Source organism: Mus pahari, chromosome 6, assembly GCF_900095145.1.
Source record: "Mus pahari chromosome 6, PAHARI_EIJ_v1.1, whole genome shotgun sequence".
Lineage (NCBI taxonomy): Eukaryota > Metazoa > Chordata > Mammalia > Rodentia > Muridae > Mus > Mus pahari.
This window is the reverse complement of record NC_034595.1, coordinates 92,048,226-92,062,630: the sequence shown is the minus strand read 5'-3', so window position 1 is coordinate 92,062,630 and position 14,405 is coordinate 92,048,226. Positions and strand designations below refer to the sequence as shown.

General features: G+C 52.2%; 1 protein-coding gene across 5 annotated transcripts in view; it reads left to right on the top strand.

Moving 5' to 3' along the window:
- Positions 1 to 14,396, top strand: part of Szrd1 (SUZ RNA binding domain containing 1) — a 27,841-nt gene extending 13,445 nt beyond the window's left edge. The window contains exons 2-5 of one of the 5 annotated variants that reach the window (XM_029540108.1): positions 7,171 to 7,220; positions 8,736 to 8,990; positions 10,842 to 10,945; positions 11,598 to 11,678. In XM_029540108.1, coding sequence (XP_029395968.1) covers positions 7,171 to 7,220; positions 8,736 to 8,990; positions 10,842 to 10,911 — 375 coding nt within the window. In that variant the 3' untranslated portion in view covers positions 10,912 to 10,945; positions 11,598 to 11,678. Of the gene's footprint in view, positions 1 to 7,170; positions 7,221 to 8,735; positions 8,991 to 10,841; positions 10,946 to 11,597 lie in introns of all 5 variants that reach the window. The other 4 variants (XM_021199855.1, XM_021199854.1, XM_021199857.1 and 1 more) reach the window with 4 other exon arrangements.
- The last annotated feature ends 9 nt before the right edge of the window (positions 14,397 to 14,405 follow it).

Below are 14,405 nucleotides of genomic sequence, written 5' to 3'. Positions count from 1 at the left end.
ATTCCAGAAGAGGGCGTCAGATCTTGTTACGGATGGTTGTGAGCCACCATGTGGTTGCTGGGATTTGAACTTGGGACCTTTGGAAGAGCAGTCGGGTGCTCTTACCCACTGAGCCATCTCACCAGCCCCCCTCTGTTGTTTCTTTACACCATGCCCCACACATGCAGTTCCCTAGCCCTGCGCTCTGCTTGGTCAGTTTGGAGATGTGCTTCCTGGCCACCCAGCTGTGGACCATACTAACTTTGGAAGCTCAAGACCAGTGATCATTCCTTGAGTGTGAGAGAAAGCCAGCAACTGACAAAGACAGATAGAAGTTACCTGAGAAGAGTTCTTTACTTCCTGTATTGCCAGTACAGGGGGATACTTTCTAACCAGAGCCAGGGCACTGTCGAGGGTTAGGTTGGTTGCAGTAGTCACCAGAGGGTCCTGTTAGCTCTGCAGTGGGTTGGGGCAGCTACCATCCCCCTTGGCTGGACACGGTGGCACGGATGGAGAACATGGCTCTGCAGCTGGCAACAGCAGTTCAAGTCCCAGAAAAGACAAGGCGCTCCCTCCTACCCTTGTGGAGTGAGTGGGGAGTGTCTGGGCTTACTCACTCACTGTCTCCTGTGAGTGTGGCTGGCTTGACCGCTGCTTTGGGTTCCACCATCCCTGATGAATCGATGAGATGGGATGTTTCCTGAGCTTCTCGTCTCCACACTGAGACCACATAGCCTGATGTCTGTCCTTCCTCCTTCCTCACCTTACTGAGCAACTCTCTCAGCGACACCTTGTAGCACTTCTGTTTGCTTGTTTGGTTTTTGGTGGCAGGGTAGGAAGGAGTATTGGGGATTTGTGTGTATGTGGGTTTTTCTCCCTCAGTATACTTATTTATCTTATGTATGAGCATTTTGTCTGTATTTATGTATGTACACCAGAATAGCGCATCAATTGGATCCCATGGGATTAGAGTTGTAGATGGTCACGAGCTACCATGTGGGTGCTGGGAATAGAAGCCATGCCCTGGAGGAGCAGCCAGTGCTCTTAATCACAGAGCTCTCTCTCCAGCCCCTATGTGTGTATATGTGTGTAACCAGTATGTACACATGCATGCAGGTGCCTCCAGAGGTCACAAGAGGGCTTCGGATCCCTTGCAGTTAGTTTCAGGCAGGCAATTGTAAACCCTCTGCTGTGGATATGAGAGCTCAGGGCCTCCTCGTGAGCAGCAGGTACTCGGAAGCACCAACCAGTTTTAATCTTGTGAGGTCTGGCCATGTAGCCAGCGTGGTCAGGGACTTGTGGCAACTCCTCCTCCTCCTCCCAAGCACAGCCCTAATTACACATTGTGCCCCTGTGTGTGGTCCACAGCCTCCATCTCATGTTTTCTGTAACCCGGAACTCGCCGTAGCAGCCAGACCAGCTGCCCAGCGAGCCCCTGGGATCTGGCCATCTCACCCCAGGACTAGGGCATAGGCTTGCAGCACTGCCCAGCTTTTACTTGGGTGCTAGCGATTAGAACCCAAGTACTCAGTTTATCGACTGAGCCATCTCTGCAGCTCATTGTTGGTTTATTTTTGTTTTCTGATTTAGGGTCTCACTCTGTAGCCCAGGTTTACCTGGGACTCACTGTGTGTCTAGGCTGACCTGTAACTGACAAACATCCGCCTTCAGCCTGAATACACTGCTAGGATTACAGGTATAAGCTGCCGTCCCTGACTCTGGCCACCTCTTGGTGTTATAGGAGTAAACCTTGGGTCTTATCGTCCTGGGCTTTCACACAGACCCTGGTCCCTTTCGTCTCCCTAGTTCCTACACAGGTTATAACTGGTTCATAAAAGTAGGCCGGGGCAGTGATGGTGCATGCCTGGGAGGCAAGGGCAGGCAGATTTCTGAGTTCCAGAACAGCCAGGGCTACACAGAGAAACCCTGTCTCGAAAAACAAACAACAAAAGTAGGCTGGGACTGGTGAGTGACCTGGCAAGTGATGGCTCTGGCTTTGGCTTGACAGCTGGTCTCTGAAACCCACATGGTAGGGGGAAGGCAAGAAGGAAGAAGAGGCTATCCTGGAGATAGTCTCTGCCTTTTGCACATGCACCATGATACACACGTGCATACAGTAAATGTTAATGCTTTAAAAGCTCTCTATTCAGCCTTTAATCCCAGCACTCCGGAGGCAGAGGCAGGCAGATTTCTGAGTTTGAGGACAGCCTGGTCTACAGAGTGAGTTCCAGGACAGCCAGGGCTATACTGAGAGACCCTGTCTGGAAAAAAAACAAAACAAACAAACAAACAAAAACCTCTATTTACCAAGAGAAAGTATATCCAGCCTTGGCTCTCCTGGAACTTGCTATGTAGACCAGGCTAGCTCACCTGTTTCTGACTGCAACTAAAGGTATGTGCTACCCTGCCAATTATTACATGTATGGGTATCTGTGTGTTTGTACACTGTGTGCATACCTAGAGAACATTAGATCCCCTGGGACAGTTGGAACCTGTTGTGTAGGTACTAGGAATCAAACTTGGACAGTTAGGATGAACGGCCAGTGCTTTACCAGCAGAGCCATTGTCTTCCCCCCCACCCCGCCCTCGCTCCCCCCTCCCACCCTCCCTCCCCACTTCCCAGGACACAGCCTATATAAAAGGCTGTGTGAGGCCCTTACTTACTCTTGCCCTCCTAGAATGAGCTTTCCCCCATCATGCTCCTGGCTTCCTCCACCACAGCTTTCTGCCAGAGGCTCTACAAGCACATACATTGTGAGGTTAAAGAGCATCCACAGCCGGAGAAGCTGTGCTCCTTCTGTTCAGGGGAGTGAACTTGGAGATGGTGGTGTCTGCTCTCTCTTACCTGGGGGTACAGACACTCAGTTACCTCCCGAAGGACCACCCTGCCCAAACCGCTGCCTTCAGAAAGATGCCCGTGTCTTACCCTTTTCATTTGTCTTTTGAGACTGGGTTGCCTTGTGTAGGCTGGATTCCTTCTAGGATCCTTCTGCCTTAGGAAGTCTTTTGCTTTATCTGTAGAGAAATTTGGGACCCCGAGGAAGAGCCAGAATTCCACCCAGCCTCAGCCTCCACACCCTGGTGCCACAGGCATGCTCAGCGTCCACATGGTAGAGCCTCTTAGAGCGCATGGTATCTAGGTTTGGCAGCTGATCTTTGACATGGATTTGGACCCAGAGGAAAGGAATCCGTTTCACTCACCAGAGCAGTCTGTCACCAGAGACTGCTCCAGAAGGCACAGCACACCAGACGATCCTCAGCTGTCTGTGCAGTGTTCATGATCTCTTTTGTCCTTATCCTCGGTCTACTCAGAATAGTGTCAGAGCTTCAGGAGGCTGGTGACACTGTCAAGACTCGGGGCATCTTTATTTAAGTAAAGGGAGAAAAGGAGGAAGGTGTTACGGGAAATTATAAAGAAGTGAAGAGCAAGTTCCCGCACTAGGACCCCTTACACTCTGCCTAGTGGTCTCGCTGCCTCTAGCTACCCCAGTCGGCAGTCTTCCCTTTTCCTGCTCGCTTGCCTCCATGCTGCCTGTATCTTCTCAGCTGTAACCCCCTGTGGTCGGTGGTCCCAAATTCCAGTGACCCAGTAAATCAAAACTCTAGAAGCTTATAATTAGTCAGATTTATATATCAGTAGATTCTCAATTCACAAGAATTTCACAACAATTTCAGAGCCAATTGATAATCAAACTGTCCACCTAGATTAGACAAGTTATCCCAATTATTCTATCCTCTTATAGTATTCATATCTACCAGTGGCTATTTAAAGCCACGTGGAGTCTGGATTGGCTTCCTCTCCTCCCACCTTCCTTTCCTCTGTCGCTCCCTGTTGCTGCAACTCTTAGCTCCTCCTCACAGGCTTTTTGTTGTATTAATATTTAAAGTGATTGGACAGGGAAAATTCTGCTACCGGAAGGAAGGGGATTTGGTCCTTGTTGGAGACAGAAACCTCTAAGCTGCTTCTTTCCTGTGTGACCCAACAGTGCAGGCCGTGTCTCTGGAGGAGACCTCCCTGTGGGAGAGTTGTAACTGCGCTCAGTTCCTCAGGATGAGCCTGGGAGCAAATAGGTTGGAGAGCTGCATCCAGAGCAAGTGGACTGACTGGTACTCGGTGCAGGGCCCTCTCCAGCGGCCTGCACAGTGGTCTCCCTTCTCACTATCCTGAACAGTCTGCAGACAGCTCCACTCTTCCAGAGCAGCTCAGCTTCCTGTCTCATTCTGTGACCTGACAGAGACACCCCCACCCCCACCTCCACCACCCCCACTTGGCTGCCCGACAGGATGGCTGATGTGGCAGTTTTAGTTCTTTTTTTTTTTTTTTAAAGATTTATTTATTATCTGTAAGTACACTGTAGCTGTCTTCAGACACTCCAGAAGAGGGCGTCAGATCTTGTTACGGATGGTTATGAGCCACCATGTGGTTGCTGGGATTTGAACTCTGCACCTTTGGAAGAGCAGTCGGGTGCTCTTACCCGCTGAGCCATCTCACCAGCCTGCAGTTTTAGTTCTTGCAGTGCCAGTGATGTGGCTTGGGGAGGGACAGGATCAAATCTAAAGGCCTTCCCAGCGGCTCAGCTCAGTGTCTGGGTACAACTTTGAAGAAACAGTAACGCATGACTGTTGGGGGTTGGTTCAGGCAGCGCCTCAGACACACTTGCAGGCGTCTTTCCTTGCAGGCCCATGTTCGGGAACTGGGCAGATAGTTTTCTGTAGCCCTAGAGAAGGAAGCTCAGAACCCACTGGGGTGTCTGAGGAGTGTGCCTGTCAGTGTCCTTTGACCTTTGCAGCAATAGAAAAGTAAGAAGCACCCGGTTAATGTTTTCTCCTGTAAAAATTATGTATTTCAAAATTTTAAAAATAGTATGCTTGTCAGCCAAGCCTTGGCAGTGGCCTGTCCTTGTCTTTAGCTGTGACCAGTGTTCTTTAGTGGCCTGCTACCTCTTTGTTACTCCAGGTTTGTCCCTGCAAGTAAAACTGAGCTCCTACCTTGGTTGGGACAGGTGCTGGCTTTCAATCCTGTTTGAAAGTTTAAATTTCACAGATGCTAAAGATGTGTTAAGATGGAGAAACCGAAGCCGGGTTTGGTGGCGCAAGCCTTTAATCCCAGCATTTGGGAGGCAGAGGCAGGTGGATTTCTGAGTTCGAGGCCAGCCTGGTCTACAGAGTGAGTTCCAGGACAGCCAGGGCTACACAGAGAAATCCTGTCTCAAAAAACCAAATAAATAAATAAATAAAAATAAAAAGATGGAGAAACTGGAATCAGCAGGGGGACTTAGTAAAGAAAGAGGTTGGGACTGGAGAGGTGGATCTGCACTTTTCTGAGCACTTTCCCCTCAACCATGAAGACCAAAGTTCAAATCCTAGCATCCACATTAGGCAGCTCACAAACATCTAACTCCAGCTGTATCTGACGCCTTCTGTACCAGGCACTAGGCACCAGGACATGCCTGCACACACACCCAGACACAGCTGACACTCACAAATAAAGAGGCTACTTGTGAGAAACCAGGAGGAATGGGCAGGAATCTAGTGTAAGACATTGGATTTGCTCTTGAAATGACACTGTGTCACACAGTTTTGTCAGGGCCTATGTTTGGTGTAGTCTGTCTGTCAGAAGCATTCTGGTGACTTTGTTACTATTGCTGTTGTTTCATAGACACAGCTATGTTCCCACTGGCTGGGGTGGAAGGTTCTCCTGCCTTTCCAGGTGCCTGGAGCACAGTATGCTATGTTGCCTGAAATGAGTGGCAATATTTGTACTTAAATGTAGCTTCAGACAGCATAATTTTGGGAAAAGAACCTTCTAGAAAACACCATTAAAGAAAGCTGGCCTGATTGTCTGACTCTCAACCAGTGGATTGAACACCAGGTTCACTTCATGATGCTCAGCTGTCTTTGCTATACACTGGTTCTCTCCCTGGGCAATCATTAGGTGAGTCAGGGAGGCTTGGATGGATGGATGGGACTGGCCAGCTTGAACTGCCTCCATCCTCAGAGCACAGCAGGTCCTGTATTGCTGGGCACTTAGCAGTACCCAGTCTCCAGCCAGGAGCAGCCCCAACTGTCACCTTCCACTGTCTTTACAGCCAAAACTGTCTCTTACCTTGCCAGATCCCCTGCCAGCAAGGTCGCCAGGGGCTAGGAGCCACTCTTGAGAGACACATGCTCGCTGAGTGCACGGTCCCTCACCTCCAGGAGCTAGCTGCTCTGGTCATCAGAGAGGGGACACACAGCCTGGAGATGGAGACTTCCTTAGCTCTGCGCACTGCTTGCTGGTATCTGGAGTTCCTCTGGTTAGCTGCAGAGGCTGCCGCCGGCTGAGGTCTGGGAGCTGAGCTCCTAAATGCATTGATGACAGTTTCACCTGCTCTTCCTTGGGCTCTTTTCTTACCTTTTTCTACATAGTGACTTTGTGACAGACAACTCTGGTGAGAGCTCTTTTCTCCGATTCACCTTCAGATTAATATTCAGATCAATAACTTTGGAGACAAATAGCAGGCATCTCTTTATTCTTTCCCTAAGTGCCAGCCAGCCACCGAAAACTCATGTTACAAACTAGACTAGGAACTGGTTGACAGTGACTGTGAGGGGAAGTAAACAGGAGAGTTCACCGCCAGGGGGCAGGCGCTCATCGCAGTGATGGGATCAGAGCGGAGGCGGCGGCCCCTGGGCGGGCGGGCGGGCGTGCGTGCGTGCGTGTGCAAGCGAGCGAGTGTGCGAGGGGCTGAGGATGCTGCAGACAGGTGGGGCCTGGGCACTGACAGCTCAAAACAGAAAGGGTAGATTCAAGGGACAAGAGAGGCAGAGCTCAGATGTCCTTAGAGCGCTTGAGTGGAGCGATGGCTTGGTTAGCTATGGTTGAGAAAGTTGGCGTGGTTGGAGTGAGTCTGAAGGAGACAACAGGAGACTGGCTGGAGACTGCAAAACAAACAACAACAACAAAAAACACCAAAACCCCCCTACCCCCACCTAATTATGAGGTCCAGAACTATTGTGCTGTGCTCATGGGGCTAAAGGGAAATGGACCTTCAGAGGAAGCCAGGTCCCCAACCCTCAGGTCCAGGTGAAGGACACAGCCAAGTCCCTGCCTAGAGAGAAGACACTGCCCTTAGCTTGGAAAAATAAAGACTTAAGGTTTTATTTGAGAGAGATTTTTTTTCCACTTTTATATACATTTTTTTCCTCTAGGAAATAGACAGACGGTTGGAAAAAAAACTGAAGATCACACAAAAAGAGAGGTAAGGCTGCTGTCTGGCGTGAGGGCTCACGCTCTCTGCCGCTGGAGAGCTGGGCAGGCAGTGTTCTCCAGCTGGCTGCTAGTGTTAGGCCGTTAGGCTCCTGGGCGGCTAGCCCTTCCCTCCCGGTAGGTGATGAGGACACTGGATTGAGGCTTTGGGTGAAACAGGTTGCAGCTGTCTCCAGCCTCAGTGGACCCTGCGTGAGCTCGTCTGATGGAGGGAGGTGACAAGATTTGGGTTTATGTGTGGCTGTGCCCAGTGGCTCCGAAGTGTGGAGTAGATAGATGTTCATCCCTCTGGGTATTGGTGTCTTTTGTAACACGGAGTGTGGGCAGATAATTCCTCTGTGTCCTTGATGGCTTGGCAGCTCAGAGTATCATGAGGATATCTTGGAAGGGAAGATTCTAGGAAATCCTTGGGAAACCTTTAAGGACTGTTTTCTCACCATTGTGTAGCGTGGTTAGTGGGTGACTTTGGGCTTAGGTAACCCAGGGACAAGCAACAGAAAGAACTGATTCATCCCCCAGGGCATTCTGGGAGTCCTCGCTGACTTTCCAGATTCCCTGCTGCTATGATCAGACTGCTGGTTCTCTCTGATTCCCAGGAGCTACTTCCCATGGTTCCAGGCCCCTTTCCATGCCGCCACCACCCACCTAGGACCCTTGCATCTGACACAGAGCATGTAACTTCCACCCTCCTGACAGTTCAGGCCCTGGCAATGGTCTCGGTGGTTGTGAACAAGAGCTGGGGCGGCACGGTGGCTGGGGTAGGTGCTCTCCTTGCCTTGCTCCCAGTCCCATCTGTGACTTCTGTTTGCTCCCTCCCTGTGCTCTTGGTCCTCTTTGAGTTGGGCAGTGTCACCTCTGCTTGTGGCCACATGGCATTGATGTGCATATCTACCAGCCTTGGACAATGCTTCTCTTTTGAGCATTGCCAAGTAGTTTCATCCCAGCCCCGCCGCTGCCCAATAGAGCAGAGAGCCCTGGTAAGGGAGTGCTCTCTGCTCAAAGGCTCTTGTGTGGAGGTCACTTGCCAGAAGGCAGAGAGAGCTTGGTAAAGCTTGTCTTGCTTGTTGCCAGGTTGGGCAGCACAGTAGGTGCCTGTGTATTGTCTCATTTTGAGCACACACTGTGGGAGACCTGGGCTGAGGGGCGCCCCAGTTCACCAGCCTCCTACACTCTGGTCTGGGGAAGCTGGGGTTTTCATCAAAGTCATTGAATTTTGGGTGTGAAATGTTTTGACTTCTAGGACAAAACGATGCTTGCTGGGCCTGTTAATGTACATGGAGAGGAAGTCCCAGGACCACTAGGCAGGGTTAGATCTCTGGAGCAGCTCTGTGCCCTGCAGAGCTGGTGGCAAGGCTGCTGTCCTGCCCGAGGTGTGGGAGTACACTTGTCTGGTCCTGGGCCAGGTGAATAGTTAGCAGGAAGGAAGAAGACAGTGAGGAGGGTGTGGGGCTCTGATGGGCCTTCTGCTTATTGTGAGATTTATGAAGCTGTGTTTGCTCTTTGTCAGCAGGAAATCCAAATCTCCTCCCAAAGTGCCCATTGTGATTCAAGACGATAGCCTTCCCACGGGGCCCCCTCCACAGATCCGCATCCTCAAGAGGCCCACCAGCAACGGTGTGGTCAGCAGCCCCAACTCCACCAGCAGGCCAGCCCTTCCTGTCAAGTCCCTAGCACAGCGGGAGGCAGAGTATGCAGAGGCTCGGAGACGGATCCTAGGCAGTGCCAGCCCTGAGGAGGAGCAGGAGAAGCCCATCCTGGACAGGTGAGTGTAGTGCGGGGAAGAGGCAGGGGAGGAACCGGCCTGCTGGGCACCGAGCTGAGGTCCTTAGCTCAGAGCCACAGCACTGTAGCAGTGGAGTTCTCTCCAGCCTAGGGCGCTGTCGGGTGTTAAGTGTGGGGGCTGATGGGCCCACAGAGTGCAGGCTGCAAGGTCAAAGGATGGGCTTCGAGTCAGACTCTGTCAGCTGCCCGCTACGATCACTTGACCTGATGGCTGATCTCAGAAGTAGGGTAGGGGTCATTCTGCCTTGCCCACCAGCATTGAGTGTGTGCTTAGCAGTGAGCAAAAGGCCATAAGGTGCTGAATTCTTCCCAGGCCCCCAGAAAAGCCCAGTGTTGTTGCCTGGGTCTCCAGCAGCCCCATGCATGTCTTGCAGTAATTTTCATTTGTGTCCTTTTTCAATTTTTTTTTTATTTTTATTTTTTTAGATTTTTAGATTTGTATTGTGTTACTTTCTGATGACATTTGGAGCTGGGCAGTGGTGACATACACCTTTAATCCCAGCACTTAAGAGGCAGTGGTGGCTGGATCTCTGTGAGTTTCAGGCCAGCCTGGTCTATAGTGAGCTGTCCAGAACAGCCAGGGCCACAGAGAGCCCCTGTCTCAGAACCAAAACCCATCAAACTCAAGCCCTGCCTTTGGGGGCTGGAGATGGGGCTCAGTCAGTGGGTGCTTGCTAGACAATCCCAGCAGCTGCAAAGGGCACTCACTGCCACCCCTGACGACCCAAGTTCAGTCTTGGAACCCTCACCATGACAGTGGAGAGAGAATCAGCCCCTCAAGTTGTCCTCTGACCTCTGTACTGTACTTTGGGGTACACGTTACATACAATAAGTTTTAAAAGATTTTTTAAATAAATGCATGGACTGGAGAGATGGCTCAGTGGTTAAGAGCACTGACTGCTCTTCCAGAGGTCCTGAGTTCAATTCCCAGCAACTGCATGGCGACTTACAACCATCTGTAGTGGGTTCCGATGCCACCTTCTGGCCTCATGTGTGCATGGACAGGCATCCATGCAGACAGCACACTGCACACACGATAAACAAGGATCATGTGGTTGAAGATGGAGGAAGAGGCAGGTGCTGGCACACACAAGCCTGTTCTTTGTTTTTGTCACAGGGTCTCACTTAGCTTAGGCTAGCCACAGACTCACTGTTGTAGAAATAACCACGTTGAATGGGGATCCCTCTGTCTCCATCTCCTGTCTGCTGGGCTTACAGCTGTCCTTCCCTCCCCTGCTATACACAGAACTGCGACCAAACCTGAGCTTCCTGTGTGCCGGCAGCTCTGCGCTCAGGCACATGCCCAGCCATAATCTTGGTGATTTGAGACACTTTCACCCTGTAGCCTAGGCTGGCCTGGCAGTCCTGCCTCAGCTTCTCTGGTGGTAGGGTTACAGTCACACTGCAATAGACTCTTCTTTCTTTTCTCCCCAATATTGGGGACTGCACACTTAGGTGCAAGCCTGTTAGGCAGTCAGCCAGCCTCTGAGCATATCACAGCCCTCGAGTTTGGAGGACTTTCTCAGGCTGTTCTTTCCCCAATACAGGGTCTCTCTGTGTAGTCCTGGCTGGCCTGGAACCTGTTCTGTAGATCAGGCTGGCTTTGAACTCTCCTGCCTCTGCCTCCCAGGTGCTGGGATTAAAGGCGTGTACCACCATGCCACGTTTGCTTTTTGAAACCCAAGTTCTCACACATGCTGGCGTAATTTACTGTGTAGCCCAGGCAGCCTTGCACTGGGACCCTCCTGCCTCCCTAACAGTTACAGGCATGTGCCACCGTCTAGTGCCATCGTTGTTTTGAAGGAACATCCGTTCTGTTCTCTCCTCTTAGTCTGCACCTGTCTGGAGTGGGAAAAGTCCATTTCCTTCTGTCTTCTCTAGTACTAGGAGTCAGCAGCTAGCCTCGTGGTTTGGAGGGAAACAGGAGTCAGCCAGGTGGGTGCAGCTCACTCGTGAGCTCGTGGCTAGGGGCCCGACCCTGGAACAGTCTGAGTCGGTTCTGTGGACGACGCCTTGCTCATGGCGCTCCTCCCCCCACAGGATGGGCTGTGTGCATCCCCTCTGCTTACAGAGAAGCAATGGCACATGACAAGGGGGGATGTTGTAATTGCTACAAGGTGGACCATGGACCATGTCTTCCTTCCCACGGGGAGCTGCCAATGTGGAAAGTGCATGCCCTTCCCTACTCTGCTGGTCAAAGAAGTAGGCGCAGTAGCTCAGGTTGGCTGGTACCCCAGCCTCAACCATGGGTTAATTTTAAGGTTCAGGGGCTTCTGGCTGGGGCATGGCTCCATAGTGCCTGCAGCATAAACATGAGGACCCCAGTTTGAATCTCCAGCACCCACATAAAAGCCAAAGTTCCAAGTGACTGTAACCCTGGTACTGGGTGGGGCAGTGGGGCGTGTGGGGGCCTGGAGTGATGCCTGGTGAGCTCCGGGTTCAGGGAAAGTCCCTGTCTTGACAAAGTGGAGAATAGAGGATGTACCTGACGGTCTCTGGCCACACATGCACCTCCGCCCGCGTGCTCCACACTAAAAAATCTGGACATCTTTTCTATCCTCAAGACCTGCCTTTTCTTTTCCTCCAGGCCAACCAGGATCTCCCAACCCGAAGACAGCAGGCAGCCCAGTAATGTGATCAGACAGCCGTTGGGTCCTGACGGGTCACAAGGCTTCAAACAGCGAAGATAAATGCAGGCAAGAAAGGACGCCGCTGCTGCCACCACCGCCTCCTGGACGGTCTGCCATGGGTCGCACTGCTGTGGCAGACGGCTGGACTTGAGCAGAGGGAATAACCTGACTTACTTGCACTGTGATCCCCCTTGCTCCGCCCACTGTGACCTTGAACCCCATGCACTGTGACCTCTGCCTCCCCCCTTCCCACTGTGATTGGCATGTTGACAAGGGCTGTCCCAAGTCACTAGAAAGGGAAAGGGTGGGGACTAGGGGAGGACTAGGGGAGCCTACCAAGGACTCAGAGTAGAGGGTCAGACAGTGCCACTTGGCCACTTGGGGTAAAGCCAGTGCCAGCAATAACAGTTTATCATGCTCATTAATTTGGGATTTCAAAACACAAATGAGAACTTCCCCCACCCACCCCAAGTGCATGTCGCCATCACTTAAAAGTTCCATTGAAAATATCCTTTTTTTTTTCTTCCTATTTTTGTTTGTTTATACAAATACCTGATTTGCAAGAAAAAGTGCATGGAAGAGGTTTCAGCAGTTTAATGAATTTTTAATTGAGAAAGGGTAGTTTAGTAGTCACTTAAAAGATGTTTCTAGGAAATTTGCTAGGAACATTAACCAATAGGAGTTTGATGAGCTTAGCTTCTGTATTCCTATGCTGCCCAGAAGAGAGGCCGGGCTCGGGAGCCCCCATAGATGAGCGTCTGTGCCTAAGTCGCCTTCCTCCAGCTAAGTCCCAGCTAAGTTGCCTAGAGATAGCTCAGAGAGTCTGGGGGAGGGGCTGACCCCATGTTAGTATTGTGAGAGATGGGGAAAGTGACAGGCTTCCCCCTCCCACACCCCTCAGGGTAGGCTGGCTCCCTACCAGCCAGGTTCGCTGCTTCTAGAGGAGGGCACAGAGTGACTCTGGGCTCAGAAAGGCAGTGGGGACACTTGTCCAGTGTTTGCTGTCGGCACAAGCCCGAGAGAGAGTCTGGCTCCAGAACTCCGGGCCTCTGCCTGGAGTGGTCAGGGTAGAGAGGTCTGTCCCTTCCAGCAAGACTGGATGGAACACTTAAGGGTCTGTGGCCCTGGCTCAGAGACTGGACTGGAACGTCGCCTGGTGAAACGAGTGGGACTGGAGCAGCCGGGGAAGGCAGATGGCCGACAGGTTCCTCGGAGGCCTCGGCTGCACCTTCCTTCCCTGAGCAGAACAAGGCCGGTATGAAGGCCATCTCTGTCCCCGAGCCTGGGGGTTCACTTTGGCTCTCGGTGGGAGAGGCTTGAGAGGGTGACTGTGCCCCGCTAGGTGCTCTCTGGCTTTGTGGTCTCTTCCAATGCACTTGGCCTTACCCCTCGGCCAGCCTGACAGCCGACCAGCACTCGGGTGTGGGAGTGGGCGGGGTGTAGCGGGATTAGGGCAGCCATAGCGTCCAAGGATCACACCGGTTCCTCTGGCTTGTGCCCTGTAGCAATGGCCCACATCATCTTCCCCTTAGGAAGAGGCTCTTCCCCAGCACAGCCCTAGGTCTGCCTGAACCGGGGGGCCATCTGTGAGTGAGCCGGAACAGAGCCTCAGCGGGAGGGCCGGCCACCCCCAGGATAGGAAGGAACTTGGCTGCCAGCTCAGTCTAGTGCCCACCACAGGGGCAGTGGTTTTGGTTGGAGGACAGACTGCCTTTTCTTTGGAGAAGGGTGCAGAACCCCTGCTTGCCTGGTCCCCTCTAGTGGAAGCAAGGGCGGGCGGCATCTGCACGTTGAGAGTCCACACGAGTGGCTCTCCCATCTCAGTCTGGCCAAAGAAGGCCCCGCCCATGGTGCGCCCGCCTCCCCACGCCCACCAGCAGTCTTGCCTTTGGCCCTCCTAGATGAGAGGTGGCAGGCACCACTTAAGAAGGAAAGGAAGAAAGGAAGGAAAACAGACTGGTGTTGGGGGAGGGGTGTGGGAAACGGTTTGGATTTTGTGTGTGTGTTTGTGGGGTTTATTTTTGTGTGTGTGTGTTTCCATTTTTTTGTAGTTGTCTATAACTCCATTAAGTGCTTTTTATTTTTTTCCTTTTTCTTTCTTTCTGTCTTTAAGTAAGTTGCAGGCTTTGGCTTGGAAATTCCCAGGGGGATGAAGGGCAAGAACCTGAGGCTGCTACCCCTTTGTCTGCCTTCATGGTACTGCCCCTTCCCCCAGCTCTTCCTGGACCCCACGAGCCAGGCCTCGGCCCTTCCAGCTAACCGCTTCCCATGAGCCACTACTCTGATGTCAGCCTATAACCAAAGGAGCTGGGGGTCCGGGTCTGGTAACCAGCCCTTCTCAGTCCCCTCAATCAGGGTGCTCCCCACCTGCAGGCAGGAGGCAACACCCTATCTGCTGCCATCGGCCCCTTCCAGAGCCCACCTGTTCCCGCCCAGCCCTGTCTTGCCCTGCCATACCCTGCTCTGCCCCATTTGGGGGGGCTGTGCTCAGGGATGGGCCAGCAGGGCTGCATCCAGTCTCCCTGGCAAGCAGAGACTCAAGAAAACCTCTGGGGTCCTGCTTCTGGTCATATGACCCCAGGGGGGTGACCCTTGGGCATCTGTACAGAAGGGACTGGGAGGGAGGGCCACACCCCGCAGTCTTGCTCTGCTGGTGTAGTGGGCAGCTCCTCACCCTAACCCCCACCGCGGGCTCCTGAGTCGGCAGATTAAGCATTTTATAAATTGTATTTTAAATACATGTTTTAAACTTGTCAGACATTTGT